Below are 16,337 nucleotides of genomic sequence, written 5' to 3'. Positions count from 1 at the left end.
AAAAAAAAAAAAAAAAGGTAAATTCTATTCATTTTGTTTGAGGGGGGGAAACAGTATTTTATGTACAACTTTTTCTCCAAAATGACAAAAATATCTGGGTTGCAGTTCCAGAAGCTGCACTACAGAGTAACTTTGAAGGTATAGCATTAGAAGAATTGCAAACAGAGCAGATCTGAATCCATTATTCAGAGAGAAAAGAGCAGATGACAGACCTAGAATGAACATAAAATCAATTTAGTAAGTACAAAAAGCAAAACCAACCTCAGGGAGAAAGTATTCAGGTACAGTCCCTCAATAATCCTGGCGCTGCCTTAAAAGCTTAAAGCTTTTCAACCACCACTCCATATTAGGTTGAACCATATGAAATGATCGTTTTTTTGTACATCAAAAATGGCTGAAATTGGCAATTTCATATTCATTCAACAGAAGAATGCAAATATGGAGAATGGGAATTTATTAAATGAACCGTTAGCTGAGTTGGCTGGAGTAGAACTTCAAGTTGTAGAATGCACTGAATGTAGACTGCACTGAATGCAGATTTGTTTCATAGCCCTCAACACAAAAGTTTCAGCCTGCAAATTCGGTGTATAAAATAGTGTTCAGAAAAGACACCTCTCATAATACAGATGAGAAAAACAAACCCAGAGATTAAGTGATATGTCTAAAGGGAGAGCAGTCAAAAAATAAAACATGGCCATCACAGACTTCCCCTAAATTTAATAATTTCTGGTCCAGTTGCTAGTTTTACTATCTCTTGTTGCCTCTCCACTGGAAAATATACACAACATACATACCCTTCTGTCTTCTTCGTACATGAAAAATAACACTAAACAGAAATTAAGCCAAAAGGCTGTTCAAAGCAATTTTGTTATAAAATTAAAATCTAAGGAACAGAAACAGCTTCAATCAGTTTGGACTAATGTTTACATACAAGTATGGAAATGGAGTCTCAGCTTGGAAATGAAAATGACTTGGCTGAATCCCAGTGATGTTACCCCATTTGTTATCAACCTTTCCTAAGGTTCTTAATCCTTACCTGTAGGATGGTATCTACTTTGCAGGGTTATTTTTGAGGATTGAGAGAACAGTAAGCCTCTGACATAGCTGTCAATAAATAGTTGATGGTGTTATTGTTATAGGGTTTTATCATAAATTCAATGAAATAAGTTTTTAAAGAACCTTTTCAATTTGTTAGTACCACCTGACACACTAGCAGTCAATGAAGAAAGCATGTAGCTCTCTACAGTCTTTGGTATGGCACAGAGAATGGCACCAGGTATAGTGCCCTACATTACTAATTCCAACTAATCTTAATTACACATACTAACAGAACTATAATTCTAAAAGCATTTATACATTCACTACAATATAAGTTCCTTGATTGTCTATTTATTTATTAATGATTCCCAAGTTTCTAGAACAGTGCTTTAGGTATGCAGTCAACATTCAATATGTATTTCAGAAATGTCCCTGGAACTTACTTTTAATAGTTTGAAAACTAAGACTTTCAAAACACAATCCTGACACTCCATCCAGTATATATAACTTTTCCTCTTCATGCACCAACCCAAACAGGAGACTCTCTCTAAAATTAACTCCTACTTTCCCTAGAAAGAGGAAAAAACAAATTGCTTAGCCTTCTAAAGAACCTGAAAACCTTCCCAAGTAGCTTCTGCTAGATAGAAAAATAGGACAACCTTTAACCCAGATTCTACAATTTTTAAATTCAGAAAGGTATCTCTCCCATCAGTCTAAATTTGAGGGAGTGAGGGGGAATCCCTCTCACTCTATCAAAACTAGGAGATTTCTCTTCTTAGAATTTAAGACGTTACTCCTTCAGGCAGCCAAACGTGTTCAGCTATAGTAGAACCAAAAAGATGAGGTGAAGAGTTAATAAGCAGAGGAAGAAACAGGCTGGGAGGTAAATGACCTAAGACACTGATGTATGGGGTAAAAAAATGACCAGAAATAACCCATATATTGATAACTTAGAAAAAGGGTTAAATTATTTATTCATATTAACTTGACTTTTTTCTAAATCTTAACAACCAAGAAACCGTCATCAAAATTTCAGCATTTTCATAATAATACACTTTTACTTGCAGAGAAGTCTATTCCACACAGAAAAATATTTCCAGTTAATGAATACCTTCTGAAAAACCTATAAAAACAAAATCATAACTATCTTAAGTGATTTTCTAATCAAAGAGCACACAATGTTTTGAAACTTCCATGGTAATCCTATTATAAACTTTTACTTTTTATAATTTAACTTATTTTGATGCAGTAAAATCAATCACAAATTCTTAACGACACTTAACATTTCTACAAGTATTCACAGCAATTCCAATCCCACAAAGACCTTAAACAACTAACCACTAAAGACACTTAACATTTCTACAACACAAAGGTGTTCGCAACAACTATCCCAAGGTCCTATAAAATCCTTAAATGACTACCCATTACCGAGGATTAGGTAGTATCAACTAGTAGCTTTCTATTAATCAGAACCCATTCACTGCCCAAGGTTTACACTGAGCCTTAAGAATCACATTTCACAAAATTGGTTATGTTGTGCAGGTACCCTCCCCCCATTTTCAAAGTTCCAGTTATGCCACTTTTAAAGACCTACATTAGTAGTACCCTGCTTTCACTAAAAGAAAGCCGAAGAGGATTTTAACATTTATGAAAAAGGCAAAAAGCAAAAATAACATTCAGCTTTTGCCATTATAGAGGCAGTGCACTCCCGGAACAGAGTGGCACAGACCAGCTCCTTCCCAGGAACTACACTCAGCATCTCAACATCAAACCGCCACAGCTTTGAACCTTGGCTGTGAGCATCTGTGCTTTATCTCAGTTTTGTTCATCCCTTAGCAAAGATGCATCCAAAGGTAATTGCTGCTTCTTAAACCACATCAGCTTAGGAAAGGTTTCATATGAATGCTCTACTTTCAGATAGCTGAAGAAACCTGTAACATTATTTTTCAAGTCAGCAATCTGAGACTGCTAACAGACTAATATTTTAACCCTAATTTACTTTTACATTTTCACACTACAGAACTTTTCATTCCAAATCCACAGACAACAGCTGTTATATTTGCTATGGAGACTGGTATATTCTTATTCTCCTCAATGTTAACCTGGAATTAATATATTTTTAAAAAAGCTACTTATCAGTTCAACATGACCAAAGTACAGATTATATTGCTTGGGAATAAATTTGAACAATCTGCACTTTCTGAACATGAAAATGTCCAGATATAAGTTAAGACTTCACTTATATGTGGAATCTAAGAAACAAAAAGAATAAACTAATCAAAAACAGTTTCACAAATAGGACAATCTGGTAAGGCCAGGAAAGGGGTGTTGGAGGGGCTGGGAAAATCAGGTGACGGGTAAAAGTAGTACAAATTAGTAGTTGATAGATGGTCACGGGGATGGGGAGCACAGCAAAGGGAATGCAGTTAGCATTAAGGAAAAGGCTACGTAGAAAGCCAGAGGAGAGAAAGAGCAATGAGGAGGACCATTTTAAAAACTATGTATGTCTAACCAATGTACTGTATATTTGAAACTAATAATAAAATTTTTAAATTTTTTTTAAGTTTTGAGAACTAATCTATATTTATGCAAATGTAATTTAGAGACTAAACTCATAAGTACACCTGCCAATAATAACTCAAAAGATAGGTTATCCTCTAACCTAACCATAACAGATCAGTAGCAAAGACACTTGAACTTCATCATTACTACTAGATAACAGGAATGTTTTACAATATATAACACTACCTGACAAATTATACTTTGCAGTTTACAAAACCCCACAATTTCATGACAACCCTGTAAATAAGCAGGCAAGGCAAATATCACTAATCCCCATTCCACAGACAGGAATCCAGATAATTCCAAGGCCTTTGCACTACACAGCATCTTACAAAATATGAAATAATCATAACTTTTATTCAGTGTAACATATCTCTTTTGAATGTTATATATAAATGAAGAATTAAACACATTTCATACTGCTTTAGCTAGATAAAATCCTGACTTCATCACAAATCAAGTCTACCAATGACAGATCTGCCCAGCTATTGTGATGGATCACTGGAAGAAGGAAGAAAGGCAACAAAGTCAAGATTAAATTTCAAAAAAGATAAACTTAGATCATGGCCATTTTTTCAAAACTACACACGATTAGGTGTTCTAAACAGAACAGAACAGTGATAATAAGGTGTGGTAAGACTTTAAAAATTTGGAGAAAAAGTTCAGAGCTTAGGACAGACTCTTGCTAACACTAAGTCAAGTATTTTTAAACACAGATCTAGCTCAAGGTAGACATAGATAACACCAACATACTTGGCTTTGACACCATCAGTCAGATTGACTAGTTCATATGCCAGCAAGCTCTATTTTCAGCAACTACCATATCTGTGGCTTTTCCAGTTCCTGCTTGAAGGACTGGTAGGAGGAAATCTTTCACTTTGCCTTTGATTTGTCTTACGTTCTGCCAAATGTTAACTACCTCTGTGGCAAAGAGATGGACAATGCTTAGGAAATTTTTGTATGAACCTAAATGAGACAACTAGTAGTAACAAATGGTCTTAAGTAGGATGACTAGAGGGGCAAGTTTGAAGTTTAAGACAATCCCAGTTATGCCTACAGCACGATTATGAATTGGCACTCCTTCGTTTCAAGATACCCTGATTTGGAACATAAATTACGATGACCCTCTTATTATGGCAGTTGTTACTACAACTTAGTAAATTTAAGCTTCTGAAAATGTTCTAGGAGTGTGACTACCATGACTACTTAATAAGCTCAATTCATATAATTATGTTGGCAAACAAATGTCAACTTGGATATATCAATATTTAACTATCAAACTGTTAACTGACCATTTCAAAAACAGTAAAGATAACTTTTGCTGTTCCTCACTACTCCTTAAAGAATTTTGTTTGACAGCTACCTAGGCTACTACTTAGAACATCTGTGAGTCATTTGCCAACTTTTCCCTCTTCTCTAAGTTTTATGATTACATCATTTACTTAAGGGCTGCATCCATTAAGACAAAGATGAAGGGGAAAATGTTTTAAAAGTACTTTACAGAAATGCATAGTATTAGCCATACCAATACAGACATGATAAACCAAGGAACCTATATGCAAATACACATGCTGAAATTACCTAAAATCACTTCATTCACTGTGCCTTGAAATGAGTTCCTAAAAGCACAAGGTTTCTTTACAAAAGTATGAAAATATTTTACCTACTATTTCGATAGATACTAGTCAAGTAGTAAATACCAAGACATGTTATTTGAAGCCAACTAGTCATGGTATACAGGGGGGTTAAAAAAAAAAAAAAATCACTGAATAGTCTCAAATTCACTTTCCTGAACCATAAAATGGAAGTAACACTACTACCCAATTCAATGTTATATGAAATAAGTAAAAATTTGTGTAAAAGTGGTCTGTGAAAAGGTACATTCTATGTAAATATGGCATATAAAGTTTGAAATTTTAATTTTTATCCTATACCTGTCATTACTATTTAAATACATACTTTTCTTAAATATTAAGGTAAAATTCCAGCAAAATCCACTTTAGAGCCCTTTTTAAAAAAATGATGCTTTCAGTCTACAGCCATGCTACTCTGAACAAGCCTGATCCCATCTGATCTCAGAAGCTAAGCAGGGTCGGGCCTCGTTAGTACTTGGATGTGAGACCATCTAGGAAGACCAGGTGCTATAGGTGTAAAAAAATTAAAAAATAAGGGATTGTAAGCTGACAAGGTCCTCGCAATCTATGAGGTCAACCAAGGGTTGCCTCGCCTAAAAAACAAAAGTAAATAACTAAAATAAATAAAAATTTTAAAAATGCTTTCAGGTAAGCTTCTTACAAATTTGAAGCTTATTTGTTAAATTAGATATATTAATTTACTTGGCTGAAATTTCACTCACTATAACCAGGTTAAAGTCAAGAAATCTTTAAAACATTTCCTATTCCCTTGACCAAGCTATAAAACAATTATGGAAAGCCTGCTTCTTTGTATGAACTTTCAGTGTGTTTGTTTGTACTTACTGAATCCAAAATTTGCTCAGTTTAATACTTGCCATAAGTGTTCTTCCCCACACTGGAATTCAAATTGAGACCTTTTCATATAAAGGTGAAAAGGGTGCCTAGGAATGCCCACAGTAGCAAGAATTTACCCTGTCGCCTCAAATTGCAATGATTCATCATTTCATTATATTCCATAGTTTTGTAAGCCAATAGAATAAACTGAAGTATGCCCAACATACACAATACTGCACAAAAGTCTAAAGTACACAAAAAGAGCATCTGCATTAAATACGAAGATTAAAAGTTACTAGAAGGGATTTTAAAAATTGCATTATCCAATTGTGCTTATGTTTAGGCAGAAGAAAAACTGCATTCAATAAACTTCATTAACTGAAATAGCAATTAATTTCAGCATTAACTGAAATAGCAATAATAATTACTACTAACCTACAGTTAAGAATTGGTAATTAACCTGTTTTTAAAACTCATTACTAAAGTTAGTTTACTATTACCCATTTCTTTCCTAACAAGACATATATTAAGAAGTTAATTCAGAACATGCCCCCACCCATCCTTCACTGACTACCACAATAAGCTACAGATGAGGCTTGGTGTTTTAACAGGACGGCTCTCGAGACTCAGATCGATTTATTCCTGGTGTTGATGTATAAGGTGACAAACCATTATCTCTACTTCACATGGAACCAATCATCACAGAGAGAAGAGTGAAAAGACAAAACCAGCAACTACCCCACCAATCCAAATGTAGTTTATGCTGACCTCTACTCTCAAAAAATGTGAAAACTATTCACTCCCTCTCACCACCTCTACAGGCCCCATTTTTCTGTACTAATGTGGTTCATATAGATGGGATGGTAAGTCTTTAGTTCGAGAATGCTAAAAAATAATGGACTTGCTTAATGTAACTACAAATGACATAGAAACTATTTCTCAGACTACCCATTTAAGTGATGAGATGCTGAATTTAATCTTCAAAGTGAACCCTCCTGGCCCCAAACTTCAGTATTTCCTATCTGCAATCCAAAATTGTCCATTTTCTGAACACAGCTTAGCTTTTGCTCCAGTACTATTAAATGAACCACGTAAGTTCATTCCTATTACCCAGGAGAGTGTTAAATGATGCTACAAAGGTTTTAAATATTAGGTTCACTACAGCATACAAAATTTTAACAAAGGTACTGCCAGAACAATGAGAAAAACCAGTACTTATAACCAAGTACCCAAACACAAATCATTCAAATGCAACCTCACCTCCTTCCACTCCCCATACTTGATAAACTGGTGACTGAAACTATAGCATCATTTTTTGTTACCACGAATAACAATGAATTGTTAACAATGAAGTAGACAGTTAAGAATCTGATTCCTAATGACTTTTTCTTCTCTTCAAAGACTCCCTTCCTATCTTGTTCCCAACAGTCACAGGAGTTCCTCCCCACCTGATAGACTATCTCCTTCCCCATTTCGATCCTGAAGGAGACCCCAACGTAAGGATGTGGCCCTATCTACAGAGTCCTATGTTAAATAACCTGTGAAGCGTTTGGTCAAAAACCCTCAGCACTCAATTCCAAAATATGATTATCAATGAACTGTCACTTATTTGTAAATTATAATCATGAGCTTCCAAATCACTTTTTAAAACAAGTTTAAAACAAAAAAACCTTCCTCTATGTCCTTTTTGGTTATCACAGCAAGTTTACTCAGAGCCTAAATCTCTACAGAACAGAAAGCATTCAAATATAATTTCAAGTTTCCTTCCAAGGACACTAGTAGACTAAGTGAGGAACCTACTTGGAACATGAGGGGGAAAAAGAAAAAACTTCCATTACAAACACCCCTACATCTGTTTGACTTTTAAACATTGAAATAAAGACAAATCTGACCTTGAGCTGCCACTTCCCCATCTATTCCCCTCCCCCTCCCAACAGGAATCTTGTTCAATACAAATAGCAATTTAAGGATTTACAGAACAAAATTTAATGCTGTATCATTCCTCAGTTTGAGTTCAAGGCCTTTTCTTCTAATTTTTAAATTTCAGAATCCTAATGTGATACATTAAGACTAGCCCTGAGGGTATTCACAGGACAAATAAGCATTCAAGGAAAGCAAGGGCCCACATATTTTGAAAATAAGTGGCTTAATTTAAAAATATATAAAGATCAATGGCACTTGATTCCAAACATGTCTCACCCCACAACCGCATTAAAACCACAGAAACCACATATATGACTTTTTGCTTTTCTAACACATTTTAACGGATGTAGGGTTAATTCAAGTACATTCAAGTTCCAAAATAAGGGGGAGGAGCAATTTCAAAAAAGCAGCAGCCTGGGATGGACTGAATACAATGGACATTTAGATAAAGTTCTGAAAAATGACAAAAGAACTTTTAGGCGCAAAGGATTAATGAATAAAGAAAAACTGTTCAAATCTGTACATAAAACCATTTATTCAAAATGGAAAAAAGAATACAGGATCTTCTGGGACCCCGTATGTTCATATACAAAAATCCAAGTCTCAGCTAAGTGCCTGGGATAGGTTAAAACCCCAATGGGTACAACACGCATTCCAAGCCCCGGCAGTCAATCAAAATGCGATTACTAAACATTATTTTAAATAATTTTATTTTTCAACGATCTTTCCCCGTTTGTCATAATGGTGCGTGTGAACAGGAAAGTCATCGTTTTTACAAACTGGTAGACTGCGACAAGAAATGGAAAGGGACTAAGTCATGGTCTGTTTCCTGTTCAATGTTCTATCTACCAGAACCCACAGCTTATGGAAACAGAAAATTACAGGAACTTCGAGTTCTCCGGGATAAATCTGAGGAAAGGGTGAGAGTGTGACTAAGGTTTTGCAAGACCTCCCCAAAGGAAGGCGAGGTTGCACGTAAAGCCTAAAAAACCCTCACTACAAGGTGTGCCGGCCTACGGGAAAGATATCCGAGACCAGCATCTCAGCGGGCCTCCGCCCAAGGATGAACTGCAGTGATTCCCACCCTCTCCCCTTCCCCCACCCTCATTCAAGACTGCCCCCCACAAGCTCAAAGAAGACCTCCACTCGCAAGGCTTCCTCCTTTGTGAGACTCCACAGCCGCCGCCCCACATTGGGCCTCCGGGGAAAAGCCACCGCCCCCACCCGCCATATTTCCCTGAAAGGAGCCCGCGTTACACCTCCTGGTCGCCTCTCCCTCCCAAGTGGCGGGTGTTTCTTCCTCCATCACCCCACCTAACAGTGCTCCACATCCCAAGACTGGCCAGAAGTTCCCCTGGGGATTGCTCGCCCGGAGACAGCACCCTCCATCTCTTCCCCCTCCCCCGCCCCGGGACTCGCCCTCCCCCCACAGCCGCCATTTTACAACCAACTCCTCCACTCTATCGCCTCGGCCTTTAGGCTCGCGAGTGTCTGCTGCTGAGGACGCCGAAGAGGTCAAATTCCTGGGCCTGGGGCCTCCCACCGCTCCGGGAGACCACAGACCATTTCCTGCTTCCCAAATCCACGTCCCCGGGCCAGGATCGGAGACGGTGCCGCCATTTTGTCTCTTGCTCCGGCCTCTGTGGGCGGCGGCAGAGGGTCCGAGAATTCCAGCCCCCCGTTGCCCCCCCAACTCACCGTCATATCGCTCAGCCTGCTCGGCCAGCTTCGCCTGGTACACCAGATCCTCCCGATCATCCATAGCGGCAGCGGCTCCGGCAGGGTCTGCGCGACGGATGGAAGCAGATAGCGTCTCCGACTCTCTCAGCCTCTCGCTCCGTGTCCGGGCAGCAAAAATGGCGGCGCCTCAATCCGGGACTTCCGCCTGCGCACGCGGACAACTGCTCAGCTCTATGGCAACCGCTCCCTGGCAACTGGCGCGGGGGGGGCGGGTCCCGGAGCTCGGCGCCCGAAGAGGCTGGAGCCAACGAGACGCCCCTCCCCAGTGGGCTCAGCGGTGGCGGAGAGCCGAGGCGGGAACTGCGACTGAGAGGAGGCAGAGCGTCCCCGAGGGAGCTAAGGAAGCTGGAGGCGAGGCCGGCCTGGACCGCTCCTGAAGTGAATGAGCAAGAAAACCTGGGCTCTGATCGAGAGCCGCCGCCCAGACTTCAGGCAGAGAAAGCTAGAGGCTTTAATGGTTTTGTAATGGCAGACCTTCCTCGCTGAAACCAACTTCTCTCCTACCTTACCCCAGCTTTCTCAACCAAGCCCAATCCTGGGCCTTTTCCAGACCCTTTTAACCCTGGGGTAAAGAGTTGGGCCCTTCTCTCGTTAGTAGGGGAAGGGGAACTCCAGTTTTCACACTTCAATTTCATCCTGGCACTTGGCAATCTTTTTCTTCTGCCCTTTAGCCTCCTTTTTCCCCTTAGGCACGCCCCCATGGATAGGAACAGGGCAGTTGTTAGAGAAACCTACTCTCGAGTGCAAGGTGCAGAAGAGTGGGACCAAGATCAAATTGAGATTGAGGAAGCAAGAATGGGAAAAGACCTGGTCTGTTTTGCTTCCCAGTGGATTCCCAGCATCTCGCATTCATTACAGTAACTGTTGCAAGACTGAAGCTCAGGTTTCTGGAACATAAGCTGCGTGGTGGGGTCTGCAATAAATTTGGAATAAAAAGTAGATTGGAACCCAATCATGATGAGCCTAAGATGGCAAGCTAAGAAGTTTGCACCTTATTCGGTGGGCACATGGAATCTATTTTTTGATGATTTTGAATGGAGGATGACACCATCGTTTATCTAATGTCATATACTTTAGAAAGATTAATAAATATAGTTTAGTAGTGATTAAAGAAGAAGGTAATCAGGCTATTATACTAATAGAGGCAAGAGGTAATAAATGGTAGCAGTGAAAATAGGAAAGAGGACAAATAGGAATAGTACTTCAGAGAGAAGTCACAAGAGTTTGTACCTGATCAGATGTGGAGATCTTGTGAGGGGAAAGAAAATTAAAATTGACTTTCCATTTTCCCACCCTGAGTCACTGGGATAATGAGTGGCAGTGCAATTAATAACAGCAACCACAACAACAAAAAAAAATAGGAATGCTAGGAAAATTTGCTGATAGAATGCAGAGAAGGCATAGTTCCTTTTAGCACATGTTGGTTCTAAGATTCTCAAATATCACCCAGGTAGAAATAACCAGCATGGAATTGGGAAAGGAGACTGGCATTCCAAACTGAAGAGAAGCTATCAAAGTGTGGAGAAGTGAAAAAAGACCAAGCACAAACCCTTGGCGAATACCTACTTTTAGGCAAAAGCAGAAGAGCCAACAAGTTACATAGAGTGGCTCCTTATTGCACTCCAAATTAAGCCCTTTCACACTTTAAACAAACATCAAATTTCAATGATAGAAGATAGAATCAAGAGACTTGGGTTCTAGTCCTAATTCTATAAATAAATACACACTTATTTCAGCAAGCATTTCATCTCTGAGCTTCATGTTCATCTATAAAGTTAAGGAACTAGAGACCATTCGTTAGGCCATAAAACAAGTTTTAATAAATATTAAAAGACTGAAGTCATACAAAGTATCTTTTCCTATCACAATGGAATGAAACCAGAAATCAATAACAGGAGGAAAACTGGAAATTAAATAGTCCTTCATATCCACGAGTTCTGCATCCACAGATTCAACCAACCTCAGTTCGGAAATATTTTAATTAAAAAAAAAAAAATCCCGTTGTAAATTGATACAGCCACTATGGAAAACAGTATGGAGGTTCCTCAAAAAATTAAAATAGAACTACTTTATGACCCAGCAATTCCACATCTGGGGATTTATCTGAAGAAAACCAAAACACTAACTCGAAAATACATATGAAATCCTATATTCATTGCAGTGCTATTTATAGCAGCCAAGATATGGAAGCAATCTAAGTATCCATCAATGGATGAATGGATAAAGAAGGTGTGTTACTTTTATACAATGAAATATTACTTGACCATAAAAAAGAATGAAATCTCAGCATTTGCAATTACATAGGTGCACCTAGAGGGTATTAGGCTAAGTGAAATAAGGCAGATAGAGAAAGGCAAATACCATATGATTTCGTTTATAAGTAGACTCTCAAAAACAAAATAAATGAACAAACAAATAGACTCACAGATAAAGAGAACCAAATGATGGTTGCCAGATGGCAGGGGTTGGGGGGCTGAGAGAAAAGGTGAAGAGATTAAGAAGTACAAATTGGCAGTTAGAAAATAGTACAGCTTAGGGAATATAGTCAATAATATTGTAATAACTATGTACGGTGCCAAGTAGGTACTAGACTTATGGGGAGGGGGGGTCACCATAAGTCTAACCACTGCGCTGTAATTGAAAAATAAAAAATTTCAAAGTATAAAACTGAGTAAATAAATAAAGCTGTTATTTTTTTTAAATCCCAGAGAGATCCAAAAAGCAAAACTTGAATTTGCCACATACTGAGCACAACACTGAATCCACGTGAATGATGTAGGCATACCCCGTGGTAGCCTATATGCAAATATTGGTTATTTGCAAATACTGCAACAACATTTTATGTAAGAAACTTGAGCATCTGCAGATTTGGGTATCTAAGGGGGGAATCTTGGAACCAATCCCCTGCAGATACAGAGGGAAGACTGTGCGTAGAAATTAAATAATATTCTTAAATAACTGATGGATCAAAAAAGAAATCACAGGGAGATTAGAAAAATACCTTGATATGAATAAAGACAAAAACACAATACACCAAAACTTATGAATTACAGCAAAAATAGTGCTAAGAAAGAAATTTATAGCTGTAAATGCCTACATTAAAAAAGAAGGATTTTAAATTAATAACCTAACTGAACACCTTAAGGAACTATGAAAAGAAAAACAAACTAAACCCAAAGCTAGCAGAAGGAAAAAAGAAGACTCAAATTACTCAAATCGGAAAAGAAAGTGAAGAAATTACTACTGACCTTACAGAAATAAGGATCGTAAGAGTATTATGAGCAATGGTATGCCAATAAAATTGTGTAACAAATGGATGTACAAATTCCGAGAAACACACTGTGATACCGTGATATAGTAAGAAATATATACTTGGTCTTTCTCATGGGTTACTGGCACAGAGGTCTTAAAACTGTGGTAATTTCTCAAGTGATGGGGTGAGGAGTTTCTTTTGTTATTTATAATAAGCCCCTTTTCAACCATAACTAAGTTTATATTTTGATAGTCCCCTAGAAAGCTTCAAGATAGGAGCTAGTTGCCAGAGTAACCAACCATGTGATAAGAGAGTTAGAACTTTCAACCTCACTTACTCAATTTCTGATCTCCAAAGATAGGAGAGAAGCTGGAGATTGAGTTAATCACCAATGGCCAATGACTTAATCATGTCTAGGCAATGGGACCTCCATAAAAACCCTAAACAATGGAGTTCAGAGAGCTTCCTGGTTGGTAAATGCATCCACATGCCAGGCAGGTGATGTACCCTAAACCACACAGGAACAGAAGTTCCTGTGCTTGGTACACTTCCTAACTTTGACTTATATGCTTCTTCATCTGGCTGTTCATTTGTATCCTTTATAATAAACTGGTAAGAGTGAGTAAAGTGTTTCTCTAAGTTCTGTGAGCCATTACAGCACATTATCAAACCTGATGAAGAAGTAGTGAGACCTCCCAATTTATAGCCAAGTTGGACAAAAGTGTGGATAACCTGGGTACCCACTGCTTGAGATTGGTATCTGAAACAAGGGAAAGACTCGTGAGACTGAGCCCTTAACCTCAGTCTTGTTGGTCTGCACTAACTCTAGGTAGTGTCAGAATTGAATTAAATTGTAGGACACCCAGTCATTTGGTTTTGACAGAAAATTGGAAACTTGCTTTGTGTGGAAGACCCACACATTTGATATCACAACTGTTGCGTGTAGAAACAGATCCTAAAACATAAACTATCAAAATTGAATCAAGACAAAATAGAAAATCTGAATATGTTTAACAAGTAAGGAGATTGACTCAGTAACCAAAAATCTCACAACAGCACAATGATGTAAATGTACATACTTATGCCACTGAACTGTATGTTAAAAATGATTAAAACAGTAAACTTTATGTTATGTATACTTTACAATTTTAAAAAGAAGAAATTTTTTTTCGAATCTCCCAATGAAGGAAGTTCCAGGACCAGATTGATTCACTGGTGAATTCTACCAGACATTTAAAGAAGAATTAACATCAATCCTTAAACTCTACCAAAAAAGAGATGACAGAACACTCTACCTTATTCTATTAGACCAGTATTACCTAGGTTCTACTACCAAAGCTAGACAAAGACACTACAAAGGAAAAATACAGTCCAATACTCTTCATAAATATAGATGTAAAAATCTTCAACAAAATAATAGCAAACTAAATTCAGCAGCATATTAAAAGAATTATACACTATAATTCTGACCAAGTGGGATTTAATCCAGCAATAGACACGTTTTAAGAAAATCAATGTAATTAATATCTTACAGTAATAAAAAGGGGAAAATCAACATGATTAGCTCAATTAATACAAAAAAAGCATTGAACAAAATCCAACACCCTTTCATGATAAAAATAATAAACTAGGAATAAAAAGGAACTGCCTCAACATAATAAAGGTTATATATGAAAAACCCACACCATATTCAACGGTGAAAGACTGAAAACTTTTTTCCTAAGATCATGAACAAAATAAGATGCCTCCTTTTGCCACTGCTATTCAACACAGTACAGAAAGTTCTAGAGCAATTAGTCAATAAAAAGAAATAAAAGGCATCCAAATTATAAAGGAAGAAGTAAAATTATTTCTCTTCTCGGACATGACCTATGTATGTAGAAAACCCCAAAGTTTCTACACTCACACACCCCCAAAAAAACTGTTAGAACAAATAAATGAATTCAGCAAAGTTGGAGGATACAAAATCGATATGCAAAAATCAGTTGTATTTTTATATAGTAGCAAGTGAACAATACAAAAAGGAAATTAATAAAAAAAATTTTATTTGCAATAGCATCAGAAGGAATAAAATACCTAGGAATAAACTAAACAAGTAAGTGAAAGACTTGTACATGAAAAACCATAAAACATTGCTGAAAGGACAATAAGTGGAAATGAATGGAAAGAAATTCGTGTTCTTGGATTAGAAGATGCAATATTGTTAAAGTAACAATACTATCCAAAGTGATCTACTGATTACATGCAATCCCTGTTGAAATTTCACTAGCATTTTTTGCAGAAATGAAGTGAAGCAGCTGAATTTGCTGACCTCGAGAAATCCCTTCTAACTCTATCAGACACATCACAGCAGTTAAGGTCATGGGCTCTTTTCTTGCACTAACTGAGTTAGATGGCTCCTTATTACCCGTTCGATGGAGAAAATTAATCAACATTTTTAAGCCTTAGTTTCCTCATATCTTAGTTTTCTATAAAATGGGAATGATATTTTCCTCGTGCCAAAGAGAATTAAGTGTGAGATTACATGAAAATAACCCGATACTCAATGAATATTAGCTGTTTGTTAATGTTTCTATGGTTCGAGCTTGAGCAAGAATCAGAAGTTAGTATCATAAAACACACAGTGAGAAGAGTTCAAAAATAAGGGAGTGGTCAGTTGTATTAAATTATTCAGAGACATCAAGATTAGCACTGAGGAAAAGCCATTGCATATAGCAATTAGGTCATCAGTGACCTTCAAAAGCAGTTTCAAAAAGACATTGGGAGCCAGATTGCATTTGGTTAAGTCACAAAGAAGGTGAGAAAGGAGAAGCAATTAATGTGGGATTCTCTTTAGAAGAATATCAGTGAAGAGGTAGAAAGTGGTCATTTAGGAGAAATAAGTAGCCTATAGAGCTGACCAAATAATAAAGTTGGTCCACATGTTCACAAAACCTACCCCACCCTACAAAGGAGGCTCTACTGTCAGGATGACTACAGGGCTGTCACAGACATGCAGAAATTAGGAATAACCTTCTTTTAATTACTAAGTCGTCTCTCCTGAAGTGGCTCCCAAGACTGGCTGAAAGCTGTCTAAATATGCCTCTTCTTAAGAAACTGCTAAGAAGGCAGAAATCTTAAACCTAGATTGATTCTCTGACTGTAGTGCCTGTTCCCTCAACAAAGAGAACTAAAAAGGACAGTAATTTTTTATAGGGCAACAAAAGTATAAACATTTTTGATATAACATCTGGGATTACAAACAGATATAAAAAAATCATGGTGCTGTACTGATGTGGCTCTCCCGGTATGGTACTGTACTTCTCACTGCTCCTGTGTTAATGGATATTTCACACTTCATTGAAAATCTTTTA

The 16,337-nt window shown here is 37.5% G+C and overlaps 1 protein-coding gene and 1 pseudogene across 1 annotated transcript in view; one reads left to right on the top strand and one right to left on the bottom strand.

Annotated features, from left to right (window-relative positions):
• The window catches only part of YWHAE (tyrosine 3-monooxygenase/tryptophan 5-monooxygenase activation protein epsilon), a 39,009-nt gene extending 29,109 nt beyond the window's left edge, over positions 1 to 9,900 (bottom strand). The window contains exon 1 of the mRNA XM_011359890.1: positions 9,690 to 9,900. Coding sequence (XP_011358192.1) covers positions 9,690 to 9,753 — 64 coding nt within the window. The 5' untranslated portion in view covers positions 9,754 to 9,900. The remainder of the gene's footprint in view (positions 1 to 9,689) is intronic.
• Positions 5,632 to 5,750, top strand: LOC111739481 (annotated as a pseudogene).
• Positions 9,901 to 16,337: the final 6,437 nt, after the last annotated feature.

Source organism: Pteropus vampyrus, unplaced genomic scaffold (assembly GCF_000151845.1).
Source record: "Pteropus vampyrus isolate Shadow unplaced genomic scaffold, Pvam_2.0 Scaffold50, whole genome shotgun sequence".
Taxonomy (NCBI): domain Eukaryota; kingdom Metazoa; phylum Chordata; class Mammalia; order Chiroptera; family Pteropodidae; genus Pteropus; species Pteropus vampyrus.
The sequence above is the reverse complement of the archived record's forward strand: the minus strand, read 5'-3'. Positions and strand labels throughout refer to the sequence as shown.